Source organism: Thalassophryne amazonica, chromosome 12 (assembly GCF_902500255.1).
Source record: "Thalassophryne amazonica chromosome 12, fThaAma1.1, whole genome shotgun sequence".
NCBI classification, from domain to species: Eukaryota; Metazoa; Chordata; class Actinopteri; order Batrachoidiformes; family Batrachoididae; genus Thalassophryne; species Thalassophryne amazonica.
The window spans coordinates 4,356,442-4,373,370 of record NC_047114.1 but is presented as its reverse complement, the minus strand read 5'-3'; the positions used below and the strand labels follow the sequence as shown (position 1 = coordinate 4,373,370).

Sequence of the window (16,929 nt, the reverse complement as noted above, 5' to 3'; positions counted from 1 at the left end):
GTTGGAGAACCAAAGTCCAAGCCTTTCGGGTCCTGATACTTCCTGCCTTACTGTGAAACTTGGAGTCTTACCACTGACCTAAGGTGATTACTAGTTGTCTTTGGTCATGGGTCTCTCAGGAGAATCCTTGGGCACTGGTAGAATGCCTCTGTGCCAAATGAACAGGCTGAGGACACGCCCACGGTCCACCCTGGCTGCAGCACATGGACGGTTACTTTCAATAAAACGGTAAATGGACTACATTTATATAGCGCTTTTCCATCTGCATCAGAAGCTCAAAGTGCTTTACAATGATGCTCTGAATTCACCCTGATGTGAGGTGCTCACTACACACCAGGAGTAACTGGGGGATCAGGGACCTTGCCCATGGGCCCTTGCAGATTTTCCGGTCTGGCTGGGTTTTAAACTGAGGATCCTCTGGTCTGAAGCCCAACGCTTAACCACTAGACCATCACCTCCTAAGTGGTGATGAACTGCTTGTGGTTTCCATCCACCCTGGTTCCGTTGTGTGGTGAATGCAGCAACGTGGAGCACCAGATCCTTTCATCTGCTCCTGTTTTCAGTCCCCGCAGTGGATCTACATGTTGATTTTGGCACAAGTGTTCCACTGGACACCCCTGTGAAGAGGGTGAGTGCTGGAAGGATGCCCTTTGAATGCCACCCTTCTCGCTGTGCCACCATGTAGCCATATGCTCATTTATCTGTATCGAGTCTAAAATATAAGTGAATCCCTTCCTGGTCGGGTTCTTCCTTTTACCAAAGTATCACAAGAAATCAGCTCAAAGACGTGCAAATAAACAGACATGGAAAAACAAAAAACAAAAATTAACTTTTCTTGATGGCATGAACAGTGCCAACAGAATGTCTGCAAATGTGTGAAAAGAATTTAAGATAAAACTGTCTATTACATTTTAATACACTACCGTTTAAAGTACCAAATATCATATGATCGTTAGCCTTTTTTTGATAGGTCGCCTTTGTATTTTTTGCACTGCCAATAAATGCAGGTTTATAAGCAATCCCTCAGCAAGCAACAAAATTTTTGTTTTATTTTGTAAAAACTGCTGCCACACAGACCTTCATTCTTTTAAGTCTCACTTCTACTTTTCTCTGGACAAAAAAATAAAAAATTACAATACACACAATTTCAGTGGCTTCCAACTCTGCATTTAAAGTAACCACCAAACCCCAAGTCCATCTCTGTTGCTAAAGGATTTATTCATTATTATTATTTTTATGCACAGTCACATTATTCTGTTTCTGCTTTTCGGACCACAGAGGAGAAACAAAGTGAAATATTAAAAGCACAAACATGGACAATCCCGACACTGAATAAAACACTCACACTTCTCTCATGGTTTCTCCGCTTGATAATGAAGATATTGGACTGTTGACATCAAAAGTTCCCTCCAAAACTGGATACCGGCAGCCAGAATCTGCTGGTGGAGCCAGATACTCAGAGTTCTCCTGGTTTTGGACCACACCGCCGTCTGAGCAAACACCTAAACGAGAGTCAAGTATGATATCAGCATCTTAAAAAAAAGGATCACACCAAAGAACCTCAAGAGGAGAGCAGCAGAGCCAACAGTGTCCACTTCTGTCCTCAGGCAAATTCCATATATTAGATCTGGCTGTTAATGTGAACTCTGACATGCTGATCCACGTAACACATCACTGTGAGTGAAGTGAAGTACAGCCCAAAAGTGTTACCAAGGTGATAATGTGACGATAACACAGAGACCTGTTGAACTGTTAATTCTTTGTAGAAAGATGTCTGGACCAGAGATCTAACGTGTTTCTGCTGTCACCAGGCACCAGTAGAGTGGTGACAACAAATGAATGAATGAATGAACATGTGGTCAGAAGGAGAGATGGACTGCATTCATATAGCACGTTTACAGTAGTGTTCAGTATAATAGTAGTGCTATGTGACTAAAAAGATTAATCCAGGTTTTGAGTATATTTGTTATTGTTACATGGGAAACAAGGTACCAGTAGATTCAGTAGATTCTCACAAATCCAACAAGACCAAGCATTCATGATATGCACACTCTTAAGGCTATGAAATTGCGCTATTAGTAAAAAAAGTAGAAAAAGGGGGTGTTCACAATAATAGTAACATCTGCTGTTGACAGTACAAACTCAAAACTATTATGTTCAAACTGCTTTTTTAGCAATCCTGTGAATCACTAAACTAGTATTTAGTTGTATAACCACAGTTTTTCATGATTTCTTCACATCTGTGAGGCATTAATTTTGTTGTTTTGGAACCAAGATTTTGCTGGTTTACTAGTGTGCTTGGGGTCATTGTCTTGTTGAAACACCCATTTCAAGGGCATGTCCTCTTCAGCATAAGACAACATGACCTCTTCAAGTATTTTGACATATCCAAACTGATCCATGATACCTGGTATGTGATATATAGGCCCAACACCATAGTAGGAGAAACATGCCCATATCATGATGCTTGCACCACCATGCTTCACTGTCTTCACTGTGAACTGTGGCTTGAATTCAGAGTTTGGGGGTCGTCTCACAAACTGTCTGTGGCCCTTGGACCCAAAAAGAACAATTTTACTCTCATCAGTCCACAAAATATTCCTCCATTTCTCTTTAGGCCAGTTGATGTGTTCTTTGGCAAATTGTAACCTCTTCTGCACATGTCTTTTATTTAACAGAGGGACTTTGCGGGGGATTCTTGCAAATAAATGACCTTCACACAGGCGTCTTCTAACTGTCACAGCACTTACAGGTAACTCCAGACTGTCTTTGATCATCCTGGAGCTGATCAGTAGGTGAGCCTTTGCCATTCTGGTTATTCTTCTATCCATTTTGATGGTTGTTTTCCATTTTCTTCCACACGTCTCTGGTTTTTTTTGTCCATTTTAAAGCATTGGAGATCATTGTAGATGAACAGCCTATAGTTTTTTTGCACCTGTGTATAAGTTTTACCCTCTCCAATCAACTTTTTAATCAAACTGCGCTGTGCTTTTGAACAATGTCTTGAACGTCCCATTTTCCTCAGGCTTTCAAAGAGAAAAGCATGTTCAACAGGTGCTGGCTTCATCCTTAAATAGGGGACACCTGATTCACACCTGTTTGTTCCACAAAAGTGAAGAACTCACTGACTGAATGCCACACTACTATTATTGTGAACACCCCCTTTTCTACTTTTTTTTTTTTTTTTACTAATAGCCCAATTTCATAGCCTTAAGAGTGTGCATATCATGAATGCTTGGTCTTGTTGGATTTGTGAGAATCTACTGAATCTACTGGTACCTTGTTTCCCATGTAACAATAACAAATATACTCAAAACCTGGATTAATCTTTTTAGTCACATAGCACTACTATTATTCTGAACACTACTGTACATCTGAATCAGAAGCCCAAAGGGCTTTACAATGATGTCTCACATTCATCCTCTCTCTCTCTCTCTCTCACACACACACACACACACACACACCGGTGTCAGGGTGCTGCCATGCAAGGTGCTCATCTGCACACTGGCAGCATGTGGGGGATTAATGAAGTCACTGATGTCAGGAATGAGAAGGAGAGTAACAGTAGTAGCCAGTAAATCAGTATTGATCAGTATGTCTGATATTCAAATTATGTATTTGTATTTATATTTGCAAACTGTTTTTCTTTTTTTTTTTTTTCTATTTTGATAGTCTGTGTGCTTCTTACCCTGTGTGCTGCTATACAATCCTGCTGGAACCTCAATTTCACTGAGGGAGTCTTGCCAAGGGATCAATAAAGTTCTGTCTAATCTAATGTAATATAAAGTATCTTTGAATGTGCAAATACCTGCTGTATACTTGAAGGTTGTCAGATTTGGTATTTTTGATGTGTCTCTGGTGGTTGGCTCTCACTGCGGTATTGTATCACTTCCTGTTCTGGAGCACAGCGGTGTTTTTCTGTATCTGTTAGCTGTTTAATCTGCACAGTTAGATTGATCTAGTTAACTAGATAACGATTTGTTTCCCAGTGTAATCTTCACGTGCCTTAACTAAAGCACTCCCTCTGCTGAATCACCTCTAAATTATTTACACATTATTCACTTTGTGTGTTTTTAGGAATCCGCTAGCTTAGCGCAGCTACTAGCTCTTAGCCAGTTTAGCATGGCGGCTTCTCCTGTCTCTCCCGCACTTTTCTGCTCTGGGTGTGAAATGTTTAGTTATTCCTCGGCCTCCTTTAGCAGTAATGGTACTTGTAATAAGTGTAGCTTATTCGTAGCTTTGGAGGCCAGGCTGGGCGAATTGGAGACTCGGCTCCGCACCGTGGAAAATCCTACAGCTAGCCAGGCCCCTGTAGTCGGTGCGGACCAAGGTAGCTTAGCCGCCGTTAGTTCCCTCCCGGCAGATCCCGAGCAGCCAGGAAAGCAGGCCGACTGGGTGACTGTGAGGAGGAAGCGTAGCCCTAAACAGAAGCCCCGTGTACACCGCCAACCCGTTCACATCTCTAACCATTTTTCCCCACTCGGCGACACACCCGCTGAGGATCAAACTCTGGTTATTGGCGACTCTGTTTTGAGAAATGTGAAGTTAGCGACACCAGCAACCATAGTCAATTGTCTTCCGGGGGCCAGAGCAGGCGACATTGAAGGAAATTTGAAACTGCTGGCTAAAGCTAAGCGTAAATTTGGTAAGATTGTAATTCACGTCGGCAGTAATGACACCCGGTTACGGCAATCGGAGGTCACTAAAATTAACATTGAATCGGTGGGTAACTTTGCAAAAACAATGTCGGACTCTGTAGTTTTCTCTGGGCCGCTCCCCAATCGGACCGGGAGTGACATGTTTAGCCGCATGTTCTCCTTGAATTGCTGGCTGTCTGAGTGGTGTCCAAAAAATGAGGTGGGCTTCATAGATAATTGGCAAAGCTTCTGGGGAAAACCTGGTCATGTTAGGAGAGACGGCATCCATCCCACTTTGGATGAAGCAGCTCTCATTTCTAGAAATCTGGCCAATTTTCTTAAATCCTCCAAACCGTGACTATCCAGGGTTGGGACCAGGAAGCAGAGTTGTAGTCTTACACACCTCTCTGCAGCTTCTCTCCCCTTGCCATCCCCTCATTACCCCATCCCCGTAGAGACGGTGTCTGCTCCCAGACTACCAATAACCTTTCTTCCTGTTAAAAGGGAGTTTTTCCTTCCCACTGTAGCCAAGTGCTTGCTCACAGGGGGTCGTTTTGACCGTTGGGGTTTTACATAATTATTGTATGGCCTTGCCTTACAATATAAAGCGCCTTGGGGCAACTGTTTGTTGTGATTTGGCGCTATATAAAAAAAATTGATTGATTGATTGATAACCAGCAAAAATCTATTTAAGCATAAAAATTCAAAAAGAAAAAATAATATAGCACCTTCAACTGCACCACAGACTAAAACAGTTAAATGTGGTCTATTAAACATTAGGTCTCTCTCTTCTAAGTCCCTGTTAGTAAATGATATAATAATGGATCAACATATTGATTTATTCTGCCTTACAGAAACCTGGTTACAGCAGGATGAATATGTTAGTTTAAATGAGTCAACACCCCCGAGTCACACTAACTGTCAGAACGCTCGTAGCACGGGCCGAGGCGGAGGATTAGCAGCAATCTTCCACTCCAGCTTATTAATTAATCAAAAACCCAGACAGAGCTTTAATTCATTTGAAAGCTTGTCTCTTAGTCTTGTCCATCCAAATTGGAAGTCCCAAAAACCAGTTTTATTTGTTATTATCTATCGTCCACCTGGTCGTTACTGTGAGTTTCTCTGTGAATTTTCGGACCTTTTGTCTGACTTAGTGCTTAGCTCAGATAAGATAATTATAGTGGGCAATTTTAACATCCACACAGATGCTGAGAATGACAGCCTCAACACTGCATTTAATCTATTGTTAGACTCGATTGGCTTTGCTCAAAATGTAAATGAATCCACCCACCACTTTAATCATATCTTAGATCTTGTTCTGACTTATGGTATGGAAATTGAAAACTTAACAGTATTCCCTGAAAACCCCCTTCTGTCTGATCATTTCTTAATAACATTTACATTTACTCTGATGGACTACCCAGCAGTGGGGAATAAGTTTCATTACACTAGAAGTCTTTCAGAAAGCGCTGTAACTAGGTTTAAGGATATGATTCCTTCTTTATGTTCTCTAATGCCATATACCAACACAGTGCAGAGTAGCTACCTAAACTCTGTGAGTGAGATAGATTATCTCGTCAATAGTTATATATCCTCATTGAGGACAACTTTGGATGCTGAAAAAGAGAGCCTTAAATCAGAAGTGCCTGACTCTGTGGTATAACTCACAAACTCGCAGCTTAAAGCAGATAACCCGTAAGTTGGAGAGGAAATGGCGTCTCACTAATTTAGAAGATCTTCACTTAGCCTGGAAAAAGAGTCTGTTGCTCTATAAAAAAAAGCCCTCCGTAAAGCTAGGACATCTTACTACTCATCACTAATTGAAGAAAATAAGAACAACCCCAGGTTTCTTTTCAGCACTGTAGCCAGGCTGACAGAGTTAGAGCTCTATTGAGCCGAGTATTCCTTTAACTTTAACTAGTAATGACTTCATGACTTTCTTTGCTAATAAAATTTTAAATAAAATAAACCATCCCAAAGACATATCGTTCTCTTTGGCTACTTTCATTGATGCCAGTATTTGGTTAGACTCTTTCTCTCCGATTGTTCTGTCTGAGTTATTTTCATTAGTTACTTCCTCCAAACCATCAACATGTCTATTAGACCCCATTCCTACCAGGCTGCTCAAGGAAGCCCTACCATTAATTAATGCTTCGATCTTAAATATGGTCAATCTGTCTTTATTAGTTAGACCTCAGTGCTGCTTTTGATACTGTTGACCATAAAATTTTATTACAGAGATTAGAGCATGCCATAGGTATTAAAGGCACTGCGCTGCGGTGGTTTGAATCATATTTATCTAATAGATTACAATTTGTTCATGTAAATGGGGAATCTTCTTCACAGACTAAGGTTAATTATGGAGTTCCACAAGGTTCTGTGCTAGGACCAGTTTTATTCACTTTATACATGCTTCCCTTAGGCAGTATTATTAGACAGCATTGCTTAAATTTTCATTGTTACGCAGATGATACTCAGCTTTATCTATCCATGAAGCAAGAGGACACACACCAATTAGCTAAACTGCAGGATTGTCTTACAGACATAAAGACATGGATGACCTCTAATTTCCTGCTTTTAAACTCAGATAAAACTGAAGTTATTGTACTTGGCCCCACAAATCTTAGAAACATGGTGTCTAACCAGATCCTTACTCTGGATGGCATTACCCTGACCTCTAGTAATACTGTGAGAAATCTTGGAGTCATTTCTGATCAGGATATGTCATTCAATGTGCATATTAAACAAATATGTAGGACTGCTTTTTTGCATTTGCGCAATATCTCTAAAATTAGAAAGGTCTTGTCTCAGAGTGATGCTGAAAAACTAATTCATGCATTTATTTCCTCTAGGCTGGACTATTGTAATTCATTATTATCAGGTTGTCCTAAAAGTTCCCTGAAAAGCCTTCAGTTAATTCAAAATGCTGCAGCTAGAGTACTAACGGGGACTAGAAGGAGAGAGCATATCTCACCCATATTGGCTTCTCTTCATTGGCTTCCTGTTAATTCTAGAATAGAATTTAAAATTCTTCTTCTTACTTATAAGGTTTTGAATAATCAGGTCCCATCTTATCTTAGGGACCTCATAGTACCATATCACCCCAATAGAGCGCTTCTGTTGTGTGGGCCGCTGAAGAGGAGGTACTGCTGGCCCACCACCACAAGAGGGCGCCCTGCCTGGAGTGCGGGCTCCAGGCACCAGAGGGCGCTGCCGCCTTACGGGAGCAGCCAGGGTGACAGCTGTCACCCATCAATGGACACAGCTGTTCCACTCAGCACGGAGGTATATCAGCAGGACGGCGTCTCCACCTCAGTGCCGAGATATCGCCTTGAGATCGAGGTAACCTTCTCTGCAAGCATATACTGTATAATCTGATAAAACTTGTTAAACCTTTCCAGGACAGCTGACTACCGAAAGCCAATCGCTTGGATAAGTACTCACCTTCCTGCTTTATTGTGACAAGAGGTGGAGGCGGCTTCTCCCCTCTCCGTTTACTGGGTGCTGTCGCATCCACACCTGTGTGTTTGTGCTCTCTCCCGCCAGCAGTACCGGATCCGACGAGCGGAGGCAGTGGCCACCTGGGAATTCGGGACTTGGCGGTTCCAGTACTTCTGGGGTTCGGTGGCAGAGGAGATCTGGGTGGTTCCGGTTCGACTAGGACGGACGTCTCCTACCTTCGAGCCTGCCCACACGCCACCAGCAGATTTCGGCTTAAACCCCACATTACTGATTGTTGTATTGGTTGTGCTCGTTTCACAACAGTAAAATTTGTTATTCACCTTTCTCCATTGTCCGTTCATTGCGCCCCTGTTGTGGGTCCGTGTACCTACACTTTCACAACAGCTTCGCTCTCAGACTGCAGGCTTACTTGTAGTTCCTAGGGTTTGTAAGAGTAGAATGGGAGGCAGAGCCTTCAGCTTTCAGGCTCCTCTCCTGTGGAACCAGCTCCCAATTCAGATCAGGGAGACAGACACCCTCTCTACTTTTAAGATTAGGCTTAAAACTTTCCTTTTTGCTAAAGCTTATAGTTAGGGCTGGATCAGGTGACCCTGAACCATCCCTTAGTTATGCTGCTATAGACTTAGACTGCTGGGGCGTTCCCATGATGCACTGAGTGTTTCTTTCTCTTTTTGCTCTGTATGCACCACTCTGCATTTAATCATTAGTGATTGATCTCTGCTCCCCTCCACAGCATGTCTTTTTCCTGGTTCTCTCCCTCAGCCCCAACCAGTCCCAGCAGAAGACTGCCCCTCCCTGAGCCTGGTTCTGCTGGAGGTTTCTTCCAGTTAAAAGGGAGTTTTTCCTTCCCACTGTCGCCAAGTGCTTGCTCACAGGGGGTCGTTTTGACAGTTGGTGTTTTTCTGTAATTATTGTATGGCCTTGCCTTACAATATAAGGCGCCTTGGGGCAACTGTTAGTTGTGATTTGGCGCTATATAAAAAAAATTGATTTGATTTGATTTTATGTTTTATTTTCTGTTCTGGGTTTTTTTTGTCACTCTTTTCTCTTGTCTTTGGTGCTTGGTGTTGGGTGTTCCCTCTTGTTGTCCATGCCCAGCTCCGGATCTTTCTCTCACACCTGCTTCTCATCTCCTGATCATCACTGTATGTATTTAAGCCTATCTTCTGCTTGTTTTCTGGACCTCACCTTTTGCCTGATGTTTTGGTTGCTGTTGCTGATTATTGACTGCCTTCTTCTGTACTGAACCTTGCAAGGATCCTCAGCAAAATCTTGTGAAGGTCAAACACTGTGTCTGAGCTCAGCATTTGTGTGGAGCCATTTCAGGTTACAGAACCTGTTAAAGGGTTGTTCTTAGAAAGGTTGGAGCTTGGTTCTTTGGAGGCTTGTGTTGCAGTGGCAACCCAAAAAGCAGAAAATGATGAGTGGTGGAAAAAACCGTGAAACCTGCAGTATATTAACAACAGCAGACTTCTTAAGTAGACATCCACTTAATTGCATTTTGTAACAGTCGGTCTTGGGTGATGTCCACGTTCATGAAGCACGTTTAAAAGACAGAAAGAAAAAATGATTTGCAGTTACATCTGATGAGTGGGTTCGACAGGATAGCTTCTGTGGGAGGATGCTGAGATTCCTGCTTGTGTGTTATTTTGCATGCAGACTGGTGACTTAAAACAGTGGGAATGGGTGTTGTGAAACAGACCCATGCTGGATGTTACTTTACACTGATGTAATCAGCTCTGGACATGCTACTCTCTCAAAACTGGCATCAGCCACTGAGACACACATTGTGGTTTTTCCAACCACAATGTGTGTTGTGACCCGTGGGGTGTGTGCTATCATTTATTTATTTTTAAATTGTGTGTTCATTTTTAATGTGTCTATGCAAAATCCTTAGTTTCCCTGAGGGACCAATAAGGTTCTTTCTGTCTATTCATACAACATAAATGACATTAAAGAAGCAGACACTATGTATTCTCAAGCCTGCTGCTGAATATCTGAAGTGTTATTATTTTGTCAATTTAATTTTTTTTTTTGCAAGTTATTCATTCTATGCCTGACTGAGGAAACTTGACACAATCGTACAGCGATTCAATTCGTACCGTGACAATGACACCATGACTGACTCTAACCTGAAAGGAGTGTGTCCCGCTACAACAAATCACACATCAAAACTTTGCAGCATAATCAATTTCTCTACCATTAATGATAACTAGATTTGTGAGGAAAACACACGTCATACTGAGCTGAACCTCAACCCCAAGACATAGTACCCCCCCCCCCCAAAAAAAACACACGTGTGTCCTGGTGCACACAATCGAAGGCCCAGTTAAATAACAAGAGTCACTATTTCCTATTAAGCATTTCTACAAAAACTAACTAACAGCATGACTTACAGCGAGTCTTTGTCTGGGTGGTAAACTTTTCACTTGAAGTCATCTTTTGCACGGTTGCTTTGTCTTTCAGCACTTTCTCATAAAAATCAGAGTAGACTTTTCCAAAGTCACCTGGAGAAGTAATGTGGCTTTCACGGTGGACACACTGAGACAGGACTTTTCTGTTGTCCAGACAGCGTTCCTTAGTGAAAACGTCTGCAGGGCGCTGAGCACAGTGTTCTCTGCCCAGTCTGACCTTTAACCTCCGCCACAGCTCCTCTCTTCTTGACACTTTCACGCTTCCAAAATGTGCGTTTTCTGAACACTTTCTGACTCGGTGTGTGCTGTTCGATAACACAGCTGATAGACTCAGTCTGCAACTCACACGTTTGGACGCGCAGAGCGGAAAACTCCATCAGTTTGATGTTGATGCCACTGTGCGGTCTGAAGTAACGCAGGAGGACGGCGCAGAGGGGCGTGTCCCTGTACTGTAACACGCCAAACATCAAAGTGATGAAAGAGCTAAAGTCCAAACCCAAGCGGAGCTCCTCCTCAGATAACAGCGCCAGCACGTTACGAACAACAGCCTCTGATTTAGTTCGTGCTTAGGAGAATTTGGGCTCACAGAGTTTCTTTAGCAGCTACATGGTGCAGTCAGGAGGGACCAAGCAGACCAAGCAGAGGGAAAAAAAAATATGGACTCACTCAATTCTGAGGAATAAATTATGGAATCACCCTGTAAATTTTCATCCCCAAAACTAAAACCTGTATCAAATCAGATCTGCTCATTAGTCTGCATCTAAAAAGCAGTGATCACACCTTGGAGAGCTGTTGCACCAAGTGGACTGACATGAATCATGGCTCCAACACAAGAGATGTCAACTGAAACAAAGGAGAGGATTATCAAACTCTTAAAAGAGGGTAAATCATCACGCAATGTTGCAAAAGATGTTGGTTGTTCACAGTCAGCTGTGTCTAAACTCTGGACCAAATACAAACAACATGAGAAGGTTGTTAAAGGCAAACATACTGGTAGCCCAAGGAAGACATCAAAGCGTCAAGACAGAAAAATTAAAGCAATATGTCTCAAAAATCAAAAATGCACAACAAAACAAATGAGGAACGAATGGGAGGAAACTGGAGTCAACGTCTGTGACCGAACTGTAAGAAACCGCCTAAAGGAAATGGGATTTACATACAGAAAAGCTAAACGAAAGCCATCATTAACACAGTGATGAATCTCGAATCTGCATTGGGCAAGGTGTGATGCTGGAACTTTTGTTTGGTGCCGTTCCAATGAGATTTATAAAGATGACTGCCTGAAGAGAACATGTAAATTTCCACAGTCATTGATGATATGGGGCTGCATGTCATGTATGTATTTTGCATGTATATATATATATATATAAATGCAACACTTTTGTTTTACTCCCATTTTTCATGAGCTGAACTCAAAGAAAACATTTTCTATGTACACAAAAGACCTGTTTCTCTCAAATAATGTTCACAAATCTGTCTAAATCTGTGATAGTGACCACTTCTCCTTTGCTGAGATAATCCATCCCACCTCACAGGTGTGTCATATCAAGATGCTGATTAGACACCATGATTAGTGCACAGGTGTGTCTTGTGCCTTTAGTGGTTGAGGATGAGTGTGGATGTGAACTTTTCTCCATCTCAAAATGTACTTGGGGCATATGAAAAACCAAGGGGGAATAATAGACAAATGCAACTATATGTTAATTTAGACAAGCGTAGTTTCTGAGCCTGACAATTTCCTACCCAACCAAAACTACACACTTAATCTTATTGTGTTCTCAGTAGGGGTTCAAAACAGATTTGCTAGGATGTGTCTGTCTGTGACCCTGTTAATTTGTCCAGTACGTCATAGATAATTGGAGATGCCCCAAGGTCAAGTTTGTGGCTGATCTATGTATGATACATGCATAATCTAAGGCAGATCTTATTATGACAGTATAGATTTACTTCAGAGACTTCATGCTCGCTCCCCAGCTGCTTCCTGCCAAACATCTCATTATATTTGCTGCCTTTTGTACATCATATGATGACTCACTGCATGTGATCATCAAAGGTCAATTTATAATCCATCCAGACACCCAAAAACCGCACTGTTTGAACTTATTTGTCTGCCCATAAAGATTTATTGGAATTGATGGATTATTATGCTTTTTGGGAAAAAACATATGACCTGTGTTTTATCCACAGAAAAACAGAAACCCCACGTATTGCCCCGTCTCTCCACTGTGCAGACAGCCACCTAAAGCTCCTTCCCTATAAATGCAGCATTTTTACCCTTAACCCACAATGCACCATCATCTGCATACAAAGACCTTCCTAGCACAGGATCCATGGTCATCCTCCCTTTGCTAAAGCCGCTCTGATTGGGTCTGAGCAACCCTCTAAATTTTCTCTATGTAGGTCGGCCTTATCAGTGACCATGTGCTCCAATATTTTACATAAGTTTGATGTCAATGCAATTGATCTATAACTAGTAGCTTCACATTTATCTTTCCCTGGTTTTCCAACTGGGACAACAACAGTGTTTCCATGCTAATGGAAGTGTCCCAGATTCAGACTCTATTATACAGCTGTAAGATCACCATCTGTGCTTGAGGAGACAAATCCTCCAACATCTTGTAGTAAATCTCATCTTTACCAGGTGACGTAGCTCCATCCAACACTTGTTTCAGCTCAAACATACAGAAGTAAACATTTAATGCTATGTCAGTATCATTCTTCTTCTCTCAGATATTGGGATGCGCCCTCAACGTTTCATCTCTCCATTCTTGTGCTTCCGGAGTCAGATTATCACAACTATGAACTCTGACAAATGTTTTTTGCCTTGTCTCCATTACTTCTCATAATTTCACTATTATATCCGATAGCTGGTAAAGTAAACTTCCTCCTGATATCACCCATCACCCTGATCAGACTCCACACATCACTCATCTTTGTGTGTCTTCCAATACTACAAGTAATGACTTGATCCAGTAAGAAAAATTAAGGTAATTTTCTGTGTAAACATTTTGGTGATGTTTCAGTATGATTGCAATTGTACTCAGCCAATATTTTTTTTTCAACTAATCCTGATGAAGTGCAGGAACAAAGGTGCTCGAAGGTTAAACGATGCCAACGAAAGTCAACAAAAGTCCAGATTTCTTGTTTCGTCAGGGCTCGTTGCCCTTCGTTAAGTGCCGTGTGACTGGACCATTAGTTCATTTTCTTGACACAAACATATTTGATTACTTTTAGATCTACTCAATAACTTTCCACACTGGCAGACATTTTTAAAGTTGATTGTATAATTATTTAGGTTAGATCAATTAGGAATTAAACATTATGTTACCTAATTGTTTTTTTTTTTACTTTTAACAATTTCATTTTGGGGCTGACTTAAGACAATATTTAGCTAATTATGCTAAATCATCATAAGCATCAAGAAGAAATAATTTCAAATGAGTGAATTTACTGACAAACTGTTTATTATCTATGTAAGTAAGACCGTGTGGCTGCTCCCTTGTTTTCATTTGGGGTCGTCAATCTGACATGGATCTGCATGTGAAAGTGGCAGATGTTCTGACGCAGTTCCACATGATTTGAATAGGGAACCTTCTGGACTGAAACCAACTGCACCAACCACTTGGGCACCACCCCTCTGCACTTTCACAAACTTTTAGAAACTCCTAACGAGAACAGCCATGTTAGGAACATCACAAGGCCAATGTGGAAAACCACTTCATGCTACTTCAACTCTCTGTAAAGCTGAACTTTGTAAAGCTGGGTAGACACTGTACCATATTTTTAATCGTACTTGGCTCCAGCTCAAACTGTACAAGAAAACCATAGGGTGTAAAAGTTCAGAGCGCATGATTTATGTTCTCACATTACACAGCCCGACGCTCTGATGCGATCTGATTCCTCACATTGTATGTTCAAAAACCACACGTTGGACTTCTGTTTCCAGAAGCAAAACGTAAACAGAAGCTTTTTTTTTTTCTTTTTTTCCCCACACTTTATCTACATTTCTTATTTTTACAAAAACTGTCAATGGGAGACATCAAATTTTTAACAACAACAAAAAAACATACAAGACTTTACATAAGTTGAAGAATAAGGGAGAAAAAAGAAACAGAAGCTGCTCCAATTCCGCATCGGTGTTTGCACATGTGCAGTGCGACAGGTTGGGTAAATCGGCTCGTAGACATGATACCCTCACGAGGACCAACCAGAATATCAAACGGGTTTGATTTTCATCCGACCATACGATTGTTGATCAGGGGGTGGTCATTTAAACGCAGCTTGTTACTCCATATATACTACATGATGCAGGACGCACAAATAAACTGAAACTTACCACGATCCAAAAAATTCTCGCACGAGTGAAAAATCGGCTCACAAAGGGCCAAAACCCGCGCAGTGTAAGCCCAGCTTCAACATGCTCCAGTCTGTGTCAGTGGCATCAGTATCACTGGAATTATTTGGAGCTTTATTTAACTCTGCATCGTGTGTCTGCACTGATTAATAAAGACGGAAATCAAAAGGTTTTTGAGTCATTGTTCGAGAGGCCAAACTCCAGGTCACGGTACAGCAGCCACGAGCTTCTCTTGGACTTGCCCAGATGTGTTGAGTGGGAGGAGTCAGGGACCAGTTCCAATAAAAAAAAAAAATTTAGGCTGGGAGACCTATTTTTCCTGTCAGTGCAGGAGGAGATTCTATTTCAGTTGTTCCGATAGAAAAAAAGCTTTTAAAACAAAACATTATGTTAATCGAATTGGAAAATTTAATTTTTGATGTGAAGAAGGTTATAAAATTATAATCGCAATACAGAAAATTAACCTATTACAAACAATTACCTTTTTTCACTTCCAACAATTCAATAAATTAGGTGATTTCAATATGTTCCTTGAATGATTTTTTAGAGTGTACAGTGCAGAAGGTCTGGCCCCGGTTTGGTTTGACCTTCTTTATCACTCGCCTCACAAATGTTTGTGCTCTTCAATATTCTCTGAGGTCTGTAAAAGAAAAAGAGGCTTTAACTTTTTAAAAGCTTTGTTTCTTCCTTGTACTGCTTTTGTACACTCATCTGACCACCAGGCAACCATTTTTTGTTGTCTAGCACCTTTCCCTTTACCACTTATTATTAAAATCATCGACACTATCAACATTATCTTGGTCTAAATGCTCCATCCTCACACTATAAACCTTATTGTTTGCTGCCCAATTTGATTTTCTTAATTTCCATCTTGGAAAACTTGCCTCCTCCAGCTGGACTCTACCCGGTCCTATTTCACAGACAACGGGGCAACGATCACTACCTAGAGTCGTGTCCTGAATGACGTCCCATTTAAAAATCCCTCCCAGGTCTGCAGAGACCAGAGTGAGATCAATAGATGACTCAAACCATCCAGACACATCTACCCTCGTTCCCCTTCCATCATTCGGACATATGAACCGTTTCACCTCAAGCATTTTTTCAGTAACACCTCCATTACGGTCCATGTCAGCACAACCACTAGAGGGCGCTATACGCATTAAAATCCCCAAACCAAACAGTCTTACGAGTTTCATCCAGTGTTGTATAAAGTACTGGAAACTAGTAAAAGTACAGATACCCATTAAAAAATGACTTTGGTAGAAGTTCAAGTCACTGATTGAAATGTTACTCAAGTAAAAGTCTTAAAGTATCTAGTATTTATTGTACTTAAGTATGACAAGTAATGTACAACTAAATGTACTCAAGTATTGAAAGTAAAAGTACAAGTAAATGTTAATAATCAAAAATGGACTGATTTTTTTATATAAAGTTTATCTAGGCTTGTAAATGTAGTATTAGTATTAGTCAGAATACTGAAAATTGTGCACATCACACAAAAACACTTCAGAAACAAGGTTTCAAAACCTAAACGAGAGTAGGCTACTCACTAGGTGTTCACAGGAAAGTTATTTATTTCTATATGTATTTATTTATTTTCATTGTTACATGGTTTTATCTTTTCTGTTGTGTTTTGTTTTATTAGGTTCTTTTGTCGCTTTCTCTAAAATTGTATTGTAACATTATTAGTCTATTATTATTGACTATTATTGATCATTATGTAGACTATTATTTTTGTTGCTATAATATATGAATAAAAATAAATTTAAAAAAATACAATTTGACTCTTTTACAACAACGAACACTGAGTCATTAATTATACAGAAAACAAATCAACACAAATGTGCTGATGCGAACAGCTTAATGCTAACTTTAACATTGAAAACGCCATAGACATGCTAACGCGTTAGTATTGGTCCCGTAAATACATCTATCAACTGTATCAGAAGACCATAACAGGTCAGGTTAACATAAAAATATTAAATATTACTCACAGACATATGCTTTTCAGGGTTTTAGAAAAATTAGGATAAAAAATTAGGATAAAGCGAAATAAAATCCA

The 16,929-nt window shown here is 40.8% G+C and overlaps 1 protein-coding gene across 1 annotated transcript in view; it reads right to left on the bottom strand.

Annotated features, from left to right (window-relative positions):
* The window catches only part of LOC117522483 (zinc finger protein GLIS1), an 81,777-nt gene that overhangs the window by 19,850 nt on the left and 44,998 nt on the right, over positions 1-16,929 (bottom strand). Inside the window, exon 5 of the mRNA XM_034183905.1 lies at positions 1,346-1,502. Coding sequence (XP_034039796.1) covers positions 1,346-1,502 — 157 coding nt within the window. The remainder of the gene's footprint in view (positions 1-1,345; positions 1,503-16,929) is intronic.